Source organism: Salmo salar, chromosome 04 (genome assembly GCF_965601325.2).
Source record: "Salmo salar chromosome 04, fSalSal1, whole genome shotgun sequence".
Lineage (NCBI taxonomy): Eukaryota > Metazoa > Chordata > Actinopteri > Salmoniformes > Salmonidae > Salmo > Salmo salar.
In genome coordinates this window covers 75,052,146-75,064,517 of record NC_138294.1, presented here as the reverse complement: position 1 = coordinate 75,064,517, position 12,372 = coordinate 75,052,146, and the positions used below count along the sequence as shown (strand labels likewise).

General features: G+C 43.0%; 1 protein-coding gene across 1 annotated transcript in view; it reads left to right on the top strand.

Moving 5' to 3' along the window:
- Positions 1-12,372, top strand: part of LOC106603746 (double C2-like domain-containing protein beta) — a 185,487-nt gene that overhangs the window by 131,184 nt on the left and 41,931 nt on the right. Inside the window, exon 4 of the mRNA XM_014197802.3 lies at positions 3,444-3,553. Within this exon, the coding sequence (XP_014053277.1) occupies positions 3,444-3,553 (110 nt within the window). The remainder of the gene's footprint in view (positions 1-3,443; positions 3,554-12,372) is intronic.

The following is a 12,372-nucleotide window of genomic DNA, read 5'->3' as shown; positions in this document are numbered from 1 at the left end:
TCGTTATTGTTATTTTATTGTTGCTCTTTTATTTATTTTTTACATTTGTTTATTTAGTAAATCTTTTCTTAACTCTTATTTTTCTTAACTGCGTTTTTGGTTAAGGGCTTGTAAGTAAGTATTTCACAATAAGGTGAGTTTGCACAACCAAAGAATTTCTGCACAAACTGTCAGAAACCTTCTCAGGGAAGCTCATCTGCGTGCTCGTCGTCCTCACCAGGGTCTTGACCTGACTACAGTTCAGCGTCGAAACCGAGTTCAGTGGGATAATGCTCAGCTTCGATGCCTGCTGGCTGGCTAGAGAAGTGTGCTCTTTACGGATGAATCCCGGTTTCAACTGTACGGTATGGGCATGCATAAGCTATGGACAACAAACACAATTGCATTTTATCGATGACAATTTGAATGCACAGTGATAGCGTGATGAGATCCTGAGGCCCATTGTTGTGCCATTCATCTGATGCCATCGCCTCATGTTTCAGCATGATAATGCACAGTCACATGTCGCAAGGATCTTTACACAATTCCTGGAAGCTGAAAATGTCCCAGTTCTTCCATGGCCTGCATACTCAAACATGTCACCCATTGAGCAAGTTTGGGATGCTCTGGATCAACGTTTACAACAGCATGCTCCAGTTCCCTCCAATATCCAGAAACTTCACACAGCCATTGAAGAGGAGTGGAACAACATTCCGCAGGCCACAATCAACAGCCTCAAGTAAAATAAAATTGTATTGGTCACATAGACATGGTTAGCAGATGTTATAGTGAGTGTAGCGAAATGCTTGTGCTTCTAGTTCTGACAGTGCAGCAATATCGAACAAATAATATCTAACAATTCCAGAACAAATAACTAATCTAAGTAAGGAATGGAATAAGAATATATAAATATATGGATGAGCAATGTCGGAGCGGCATAGGCTAAGATGCAATAGATAGTATAGAATGCAGTATATACATATGACATGAGTAACACAAGATATGTAAACATTATTAAAGTGGCATTATTAAGGTGACTAGTGAAAAGGAGTGATCAACTCTATGCGAAAGAGATATGTTGCGCTGCATGAGGCAAATAAATGGTGGTCACACCAGATACTGACTGATTTTATGATCCACCCCTCTACGTTTTTTTTAAGGTATCTGTGACCAACAGATGCATATCTGTATTCCCAGTCATGTGAAATTCATAGATCAGGGCCTAATTTATTTATTTTAATTGATTGATTAACTCAGTCAAATCTTTGAAATTGTTGCATGTTGTGTTTTATATTTTTGTTCAGTGTATAAAATCATATAATATAAAATAATGGCACATGAGTCATAAGCTTATCTTGTCTGCTAAATGAACTAGCCTACAGCCTATGGCATGGAGCCTAGCCAGATAACATGTACAATCGTGGCCAAAAGTTTTGAGAATAACACACATTTTCACAAAGTCTGCTGCCTCAGTTTGTATGATGGCAATTTGCATATAATCCAGAATGTTATGAAGAGTGATCAAATAAATTGCAATTAATATTTGCCATGCAAATGAACTGAATCCCCCAAAAACATTTACACTGCATTTCAGCCCTGCCACAAAAGGACCAGCTGACATCATGTCAGTGATTCTCTCGTTAACACAGGTGTGAGTGTTGATGAGGACAAGGCTGGAGATAACTCTGTCATGCTGATTGAGTTCGAATAACAGACTGGAAGCTTCAAAAGGAGGGTGGTGCTTGGAATCATTCTTCTTCCTCTGTCAATCATGGTTACCTGCAAGGAAACACGTACCGTCATCATTGCTTTGCACAAAAAGGGCTTCACAGGCAAGGATATTGCTACCAGTAAGATTGCACCTAAATCAACCATTTATCAGATCATCAACAACTTCAAGGAGAGCGGTTCAATTGTTGTGAAGAAGGCTTCAGGGCATCCAAGAAAGTCCAGCAAGCGCCAGGACCGTCTCCTAAAGTTGATTCAGCTGCGGGATCGGGGCACCACCAGTACAGAGTTTGCTCAGGAATGGCAGCAGGCAGGTGTGAGTGCATCTGCACGCACAGTGAGGCGAAGACTTTTGGAGGATGGCCTGGTGTCAAAAAGGGCAGCAAAGAAGCCACTTCTCTCCAGAAAAAACATCAGGGACAGACTGATATTCTGCAAAAGGTACAGGGATTGGACTGCTGACGACTGGGGTAAAGTCATTTTCTCTGATGAATCCCCTTTCCGATTGTTTGGGGCATCCGGAAAAAAGCTTGTCCAGAGAAGACAAGGTGAGCGCTACTATCAGCCATGTCATGCCAACAGTAAAGCATCCTGAGACCATTCATGTCTGGGGTTGCTTCTTAGCCAAGGGAGTGGGCTCACTCACAATTTTGCCTAAGAACACAGCCATGAATAAAGAATGGTATCAACACATCCTCCAAGAGCAACTTCTCCCAACCATCCAGGAACAGTTTGGTGACGAACAATGCCTTTTCCAGCATGATGGTGCACCTTGACATAAGGCAAAAGTGATAACTAAGTGGCTTGGGGAACAAAACATTGATATTTTGGGTCCATGGCGAGGAAACTCCCCAGACCTTAATCCCATTGAGAACTTGTGGTCAATCCTCAAAAGGCGGGTGGACAAACAAAACCCCGCAAATTCTGACAAACTCCAAGCATTGATTATGCAAGAATGGGCTGCCATCAGTCAGGATGTAGCCCAGAAGTTAATTGACAGCATGCCAGGGCGGATTGCAGAGGTCTTGAAAAAGAAGGGTCCACACTGCAAATATTGACTCTTTGCATCAACTTCATGTAATTGTCAATAAAAGCCTTTGGCACTTATGAAATGCTTGTAATTATACTTCAGTATTCCATAGTAACATCTGACAAAAATATCCAAAGACACTGAAGCAGCAAACTTTGTGAAAATGTATATTTGTGTCATTCTCAAAACTTTTGGCCACGACTGTAGTAAGCATTATTTCTTTAGACCTGCCTAAAATAAATAATGGATATATTGTGATGGTGTATATTAAATGGAGTTATTATACTTTCTTAAATTGTAGATGTTCCAAACGTGTTTATGTTAATTCACGGTCAATTACTGTGAGGCCTGTAGGCATTTGCATGACAATAACCGTCTGACAAAATTTCATGACCACCACAGCCCTATCTGGGGTCGTATATTATGTGTTAGAGCCAGCAGTGTTACCATTCCACCACAGGCTCTGCATGGAAAACCCGACTTCTGTGACCTAATAATGACTTCTATTGTGCCCTATGTGTCATTGTCAGCCTATGATGGAGTGGAGGTCGAAGGTCAATACCTAATCACAATATCTTTCTCCCTCTTTATTGCTTTCTCTCTTTATTTCTTGCTCATGCTCTCTCTCACACTCTCTCACACTCTCTCACTCTCTCACTCTTTCACTCTTTCACTCACTCACTCACTCACTCACTCACTCTGTCAGGCCAATAAGCTTCGCACCAAGACCCTGCGCAACACCCTCAACCCCATCTGGAGCGAGACCCTGACCTACTATGGTATCACCGATGAGGATATGGTCCGCAAAACACTCAGGTAATCATCTTCTGTCTCCATATTCTAACCCCTAGCCTGCTTACATTTAAATTCAATCAAAACGTTGGAATCACGTTAATCAACGTGATCAAGACAAAGGAGATGATTGTGGACTACAGGAAAAAGAGGACCGAGCACACCCCCATTCTCAGGGGCTGCAGTGGAGCAGGTTGAGAGCTTAAAGTTCTTTGGTGTCCACATCACCAACAAACTAACATTGTCCAAGCAAACCAAGACAGTCGTGAAGAGGGCACGACAAAATGTATTCCCCCTTAGGAGACTGAAAAGATTTGGCATGGGTCCTCAGATCCTCAAAAGGTTCTACAGCTGCACCATCGAGAGCATCCTGACTGGTTGCATCACTGCCTGGTATGGCAACTGCTCGGCCTCTGACCGCAAGGCACTACAGAGGGTTGTGCGAACGGCCCAGTATGTCATTGGGGCCAAGGACTGCCCTTTCCATGATCTCGCCATCACGGTGGACAACTCCATTGTGTCCTCCTCCCAGAGTGCTAAGAGCCTCGGCGTGACCCTGGACAACACCCTGTCGTTCTCCGCCAACAACAAGGCGGTGACCCGATCCTGTAGGTTCATGCTATACAACATTCGCAGAGTACGACCCTGCCTTACACAGGAAGCAGCGCAGGTCCTAATCCAGGCACTTGTCATCTCCCGTCTGGATTACTGCAACTCCCTGTTGGCGGGGCTCCCTGCCTGTGCCATTAAACCCCTACAACTCATCCAGAACGTCGCAGCCCATCTGGTGTTCAACCTTCCCAAGTTCTCTCACGTCACCCCGCTCCTCCGCACACTCCACTGGCTTCCAGTTGAAGCTCGCATCTGCTACAAGACCATGGTGCTTGCCTACGGAACTGTGAGGGGAACGGCACCTCCGTACCTTCAGGCTCTGATCAGGCCCTACACCCAAACAAGGGCACTGCGTTCATCCACCTCTGGCCTGCTGGCCCCCCTACCTCTGCGGAAGCACAGTTCCCGCTCAGCCCAGTCAAAACTGTTCGCTGCTCTGGCACCCCAATGGTGGAACAAGCTCCCTCACGACGCCAGGACAGCGGAGTCAATCACCACCTTCCGTAGACACCTGAAACCCCACCTCTTTAAGGAATACCTGGGATAGGATATAGTAATCCTTCTAATCCTTCCTCTGTTGTTATCTATGCATAGTCACTTTAATAACTCTACCTACATGTACAGTTGAAGTCGGAAGTTTACATACACCTTAGCCAAATACATTTAAACTCAGTTTTTCACAATTCCTGACATTTAATCCTAGTAAAAATTCCCTGCCTTAGGTCAGTTAGGATCACCACTTTATTTTAAGAATGTGAAATATCAGCATAATAGTAGAGTGATTTAGTTCAGCTTTTATGTCTTTCATCACATTCCCAGGGGGTCAGAAGTTTACATACACGCAATTAGTATTTGGTAGCATTGCCTTTTAATTTGTTTAACTTGGGTCAAAGTTTTTGGGTAGCCTTCCACAAGCTTCCCACAATAAGTTTGGTGAATTTTGGCCCATTCCTCCTGACAGAGCTGGTGTAACTTAGTCAGGTTTGTAGGCCTCCTCGCACATGCTTTTTCAGTTCTGCCCACACATTTTCTATGGGATTGAGGTCAGGGCTTTGTGATGGCCACTCCAATACCTTGACTTTGTTGTCCTTAAGCCATTTTGCCACAACTTTGGAAATATGCTTGGGGTCATTGTCCATTTGGAAGGCCCATTTGCGACCAAGCTTTAACTTCCTGACTGATGTCTTGAGATGTTGCTTCAATATCTCCACATAATTTTACTTCCTCATGAAGCCATCTATTTTGTGAAGTGCGCCAGTCCCTCCTGCAGCAAAGCACCCCCACAACATGATGCTGCCACCCCTGTGCTTCACGGTTGGGATGGTGTTCTTCGGCTTGCAAGCCTCCCCCTTTTTCCTCCAAACATAACGATGGTCGTTGTTGCCAGACAGTTCTATTTTTGTTTCATCAGACCAGAGGACATTTCTCCAAAAAGTACGATCTTTGTCCCCATGTGCAGTTGCAAACCGTAGTCTGGCTTTTTTATGGCGGTTTTGGAGCAGTGGCTTCTTCCTTGCTGAGCCGCCTTTCAGGTTATTTTGATATAGGACTCGTTTTACAGTGGATATAGAAACTTTTGTACCCGTTTCCTCCAGCATCTTCAGAAGGTCCTTTGCTGTTGTTCTGGGATTGATTTGCACTTTTCGCACTAAAGTACGTTCATCTCTAGGAGACAGAACGCGTCTCCTTCCTGAGCGGTATGATGGCTGCATGGTCCCATGGTGTTTATACTTGCGTACTATTGTTTGTACAAATGAACATGGTACCTTCGGGCGTTTGGAAATTGCTCCCAAGGATGAACCAGACTTGTGGAGGTCTACAATTATTTTCTGAGGTCTTGGCTGATTTCTTTTGATTTTCCCATGATGTCAAGCAAAGAGGCACTGAGTTTGAAGGTAGGCCTTGAAATACATCCACAGGTACACCTCCAATTGACTCAAATTATGTCAATTAGCCTATCAGAAGCTTCTAAAGCCATGACATCATTTTCGGGAATTTTCCAAGCTGTTTAAAGGCAGTCAACTTAGTGTATGTAAACTTCTGACCCACTGGAAATGTGATAGTGATTTTTAAGTGAAATAATCTGTCTGTAAACAATTGTTAGAAAAATGACTTGTGTCATGCACAAAGTCGATGTCCTAACCGACTTGCCAAAACTATAGATTTTAACACTCATTTTTTGGAGTGGTTGAAAACGAGTTTTAATGACTCCAACCTAAGTGTATGTAAACTTCCGAGTTCAACTGTACATATTACCTCAACTAACCGGTGCCCCCGCACCTTGACTCTGTACCGGTACCCCCCTGTATATCATCTCACTGTTGTTATTTTACTGCTGCTCTTTAATTACCTGTTACTTTTATTTCTTATTCTTACCCGTATCTTTTTTAAACTGCATTGTTGGTTAGGGCTTGTAAGTAAGCATTTCACTGTAAGGTCTACACCTGTTTTATTCAGCGCATGTGACTAATAAAATTTGAATTGATTGGGTCCAATTTTGATTGCTAACACGACCACAATTGTGAAGAGGTCACCATGTGTCTCTTACCCTAGGCACAAAAGGAATCAAGTACAATTTTGTAGGCTTAAATCTGTTTTATCCATTCATGCAGTCTCCTTTTAATCAACTTCTAATGGTGTCAAGGGCGGGATTGCACGCATAATTCTGTCAAGAGTCAATGACGTGAAAAAGAGACACTTGTTCCTCAACAGAGTGCACATCATCCTTCATCCTCCGCCTCTTTGTCACAGTGTTTATCCTGTTAGTGGGGCTTTAATCGCGTTGCTGAGTGCTCTGCAATATTGTAGAGTTTGGGATTTGTTACCCGTGACTTGCCAAGCATTGACTCTTAAAACTGTTTGTGTAATGCCTTAGTGTTTTCCATTCCAGGATCCAGATTTTGTTGCGGCTGACTTCTATTCGCTGCACATTTTGTAAACCACCCTCTCGTTTGTGTCAGCGGATTTAATGAGTTAGCAGCTGAAGTGTTGGGAGGAAACCAACTGCTTAAGGTGACCATGAGCATGGTACACTCCTGGGACAGGTGTTTGCCACTTGACAGCTTGAAGTAGGGAGGTGGCAAAAGAGGTCTCCTAAATCCAAACACATAGTCTGTGGGATTATAATTAACTGTCAATCACCCAGAGTTTTTGTTGTTGTTGCTAGTATGACATAGTAGAATGTTTGCCATTCACCCAGTGATATCACCCCTGCCATAAAGGAGCATCAGCACTGTGACTCACACACCCACCCTCCATCCCCTAGTCATCAATTGATTAAACTCCACTGAACCCCTATAAAGTGATAATGATGAATGCAGAGTAGCAGCTCCTGTTTAGCCTGTTGTGTGTGTATTCAATAGGAACAACAGAAGCAAATGGAACAAAACGGAAAGGGACCTACCTGAATTTGTCCAACAAAAACTCTTGTTTTCATAGCAAAACATTTTCCATTGCAAAACGTTTTGCTATGGTGTGCGCTAATGAATACACCCTTTGTCCCATATATGTTTGTGCTATCATGCCAACTCCTTGTTATGCCAAATATGATAGCACAAACAGATCTGGGACCAGGCTAGCACCAATTAGGTTAAACAAGTGAATGAGTGATGGTGCATGATAATGCCGCCCATCACAAAGGTCATTTGGCCCATCAGTAGCTGTATATGACACTAATGACAAAAAAATCTTTACTAACAGCTAATTAGCATTAGTGGTTTACTGATCACCCTGATGAGTTAATTAGCCATAAATAATGACAATTTCAAAAAAAATTAATAAGTGTAGGTGTCTTCCATCCTTTTTGTTTGAGCAGTGTATACTATACAGTACATAAGCAAAACATTTGTCAGGGGCAAATGTGTCATGGAAAATATGTACTCTACCATCATCCCAGGTCTGTATGAGCTTTAACTAACTCCTCTCCTCTCACTATCATTCTTAATATGGCATAACAACATTACATTTACATTTAAGTCATTTAGCAGACGCTCTTATCCAGAGCGACTTACAAATTGGTGCATTCACCTTATGATATCCAGTGGAACAACCACTTTACAATAGTGCATCTAAATCTTTTAAGGGGGGGGGGGGGGGTTAGAAGGATTACTTTATCCTATCCTAGGTATTCCTTAAAGAGGTGGGGTTTCAGGTGTCTCCGGAAGGTGGTGATTGACTCCGCTGTCCTGGCGTCGTGAGGGAGCTTGTTCCACCATTGGGGTGCCAGAGCAGCGAACAGTTTTGACTGGGCTGAGCGGGAACTGTGCTTCCTCAGAGGTAGGGGGGCCAGCAGGCCAGAGGTGGATGAACGCAGTGCCCTTGTTTGGGTGTAGGGCCTGATCAGAGCCTGAAGGTATGGAGGTGCCGTTCCCTTCACAGCTCCGTAGGCAATCACCATGGTCTTGTGTCAGAAGGAGCTGACTGAGGCACATGTACAGGCACATGTACTGTACAGATCTGGGACCAGGCTAGATCAATGTACTCTACATCAGAGTTCCTATGTTCATCCAGGACTTTGTTTCAACCTGTATGAGTTTATCCATATGTTGATACAGTTGAAGTCGGAAGTTTACATACACCTTAAGCCAAATACATTTAAACTAAGTTTTTCAAAATTCCTGACATTTAATCCTCGTAAAAATTCCCTGTCTTAGGTCAGTTAGGATCACCACTTTATTTTAAGAATGTGAAATGTCAGAATAACAGTAGAGAGAATGATTTATTTCAGCTTTTATTTCTTTCATCACATTCCCAGTGGGTCAGAAGTTTACATACACGCAATTAGTATTTGGTAGCATTGCCTTTAAATTGTTTAACTTGGGTCAAACGTTAAGGTAGCCTTCAACAAGCTTCCCACAATAGGTTTGGTGAATTTTGGCCCATTCCTCCTGACAGAGCTGGTGTAACTTAGTCAGGTTTGTAGGCCTCCTTGCTCGCACATGCTTTTTCAGTTCTGCCCACAAATTTTCTATGGGATTGAGGTCAGGGCTTTGTGATGGCCACTCCAATACCTTGACTTTGTTGTCCTTAAGCCATTTTGCCACAACTTTGGAAGTATGCTTGGGGTCATTGTCCATTTGGAAGATCCATTTGCATCCAAGCTTTAACTTCCTGACTGATGTCTTGAGATGTTTCTTCAATATATCCATATAATTTTACTTCCTCATGATGCCATCTATTTTGTGAAGTGCACCAGTCCCTCCTGCAGCAAAGCACCCCCACAACATGACGCTTCCACCCCCATGCTTCACGGTTGGGATGGTGTTCTTCGGCTTGCAAGCATCCCCCTTTTTCCTAACATAACGATGGTCATTATGGCCAAACAGTTCTATTTTTGTTTCATCAGACCAGAGGACATTTCTCCAAAAATTACAATCTTTGTCCCCATGAGCAGTTGCAAACCGCAGTCTGGCTTTTTTATGGTGGTTTTGGAGCAGTGGCTTCTTCCTTGCTGAGCGGCCTTTCAGGTTATGTCGATATAGGACTCGTTTACAGTGGATATAGATACTTTTGTATAGATACTTTTGTGTTTCCTCCAGCATCTTCACAAGGTCCTTTGCTGTTGTTCTGGGACTGATTTGCACTTTTTGCACCAAAGTACGTTCATCTTCATCAGTGAATTATAAGTGAAATAATCTGTCTGTAAACAATTGTTGGAAAAATTACTTGTGTCACGCACAAAGTAGATGTCCTAACCGACTTGCCAAAACTATAGTTTGTTCACAAGAAATTTGTGGAGTGGTTGAAAAACTAGTTTTAATGACTCCAACCTAAGCGTAGGTAAACTTCGAACTGTATGTGTCATCCTTTTATTAGGTACAGATGATTCAGACCATCTCATTGATTGGATTCCAAGTTTTACCCCCGGGCATTAGAAGACTGTCAATTATTTTCTAATCTACTCTGAGGCCGTAATGTAACTTTGTCAGGTTGAAACCAATGGAAATTGACAGTCGACGTCGATAGCTTTCCCCATTTATTGCATGATGATTTACCAATTTGGCGTAATGCCGTTATCAGCAGTATAGACTCAAACATGGATCCCTCCTGTAGTGCATAACCCGGGCCCTCAATGGAATGTGATGTAGGCGATATAGTTATTTGGAGACCTAGCCTCTCCTTCGCCTTTTTTTTCCTGGGAGTGTCAGACAATCAGATCCTTTGTTGTTGAATGTGATGTGGCTACTGCTAGCTAGCATGAGGACTAAAAGGGCCTTTTTCCAGGAAAACAAGCAGTATTTCAATTTTTTCGATGGAGCAGTGTGGATTTTTTTAAAATTTTGAGTGTAGTGGCATATCCCATCCCTGCATTGAGGTATGTTTTCTGACCCATATCTCGCGCCGGGTCCGCTTTGTATTAATGTAAACATGATTGCATTCTGACCTCAGTGCAGCTGAAGTATGGTAGGGGCAATATCTGCTGGCAACATGGAAGTTAACCCTGTATTTGCATCAATGCTCTTGGGCAGTGGTGATTGACATTTAGAGGCTTGGCTATTTGTTTAATTAATAGAATGGCCACAGAGTATGTCCCCTCCCTCCCAGACACTTGCTTCAGAAGGCAAGCTATTCACAAAGCATCACTTCTCTAGTGTACTCGCATCTACATACATGCAAGTCAACAGGGTAATTAGCTGTAGCATTTGATATAGCTGCCACTCATCAGTGGGACATTCAGACAGCGGTCCAGTGGCAATGGCCTCCAGTGGGAGGGTGGCATTGGACCCCTCTTTCTGCAAATTTTACACTCAGCAGCTGCACACCTCACAAGGGGAGAGGTCAGTTGTCACTAGATCTCACTGGGGCTAAGGAAAGTAACAGAGGCAGCTCTCCAATGTAAAATGGTCAGTAGATTATAATCAAAACACAGCAAACCTTTTCCTAAAATTTAAGTTACACACTGATAAACATTACCAGTGGGGAACATTACCTGTAAGTTGTTATGAACTGTTATGAACTCTGTTAAGCTTCAGGTGTGGTGGTAGAGGTTATGAAGTGATATCAGGACTGAGTTAAGAGACACCTGACTGAGATAAGGCAGAAAGAGGATGCTATTCAACTGGCCTGGTGAAAGCCTTGTCAGTCAGGATTGTTTTTTTTACATGTTTGTTGATGAACACCTATTTTAGACTCTCTTATGTGATGTGGGAATGTTGGATGTGTATTCATGTTGTTGTTTGAGGGAGTTTTACAGACAAAACACACACAGGTGCAGACATTTGTCAGTCTGGTCACTCTGATGTGATGATCATTTTGGTTTATATTTTTGTGTTTGTCCATGTAATAGTGTGTGAATGTGTGGCTCTACATTTGTGTGCATGTGTTTGCGTGTGACGTGAGTGCATGTGTGTGAGAGACGGGTAGAGACGGAGGGAGACAACGAGACATAGAGAAAAGGGGATAGATAGACCATGTCTGTGTGAATGTGGTGTGTTGATTAGGGAGGGCCCACCTGATGATTCACGAGGCGTTCACACTACGGCCTTACTTTAGACTGTCTCTGCCTGTTGCCATGGAAACTACCATCTCCTTTATACCGGCCTCGCCTTCGGGGGTCACCCTTGTCCTTCATGTAAATAAATACTAAACAATAAAAGATAACTGAACAGAGAAGTCTAACCATGTGATAACTTCCAGTCCTCAAGTATGGTGATAAATAATTTGCTGATTCAGAATGCCTTGGCTCTCCCTGTCCTATTGTTTTCCATGAACCCATATCTCTCTCAGCTCGCCGTTGATATCAGAGTGATAAAACTGGATTATTATGCCTGGCTGTCACACCTTCCAACCCAACAGCCTGTTCTCGCCAGTGTGCATCGATCAGAGTAGATTGGAAATTAAAAAGGACATCGCCATGGTGAGGCAGAGGAGGGGATGAAGGGCAGATGGCACTTACCCTCCTCAGGGACAGTTTTTTTATTTTAAAAAATCAATTAAAAGGAAATGGAATGTTTTTGGCCCTAAGGTTTCACCTCTTGAGAGTCTGCCATCCCTTTTACTCCTTGGTGCACCCAAATTAAAGTTCAAGAGGAGAGTTCACCAGGAGACATCTTAGGAATCGATCGCCTTCGCATTTCGTATAGTTGACCCTCCGAAAAAAAAACACAATGCATATTGTAGATTGAGCTCAACAGTTGTTGAGTAGGAGTTTGCTCTAAATTAAGCAGTGACCACAAGACGTGCCAAAAGAGAATGGATCAACTTTAGTTAACTTCCAGGTGTCTTAGTGTGGA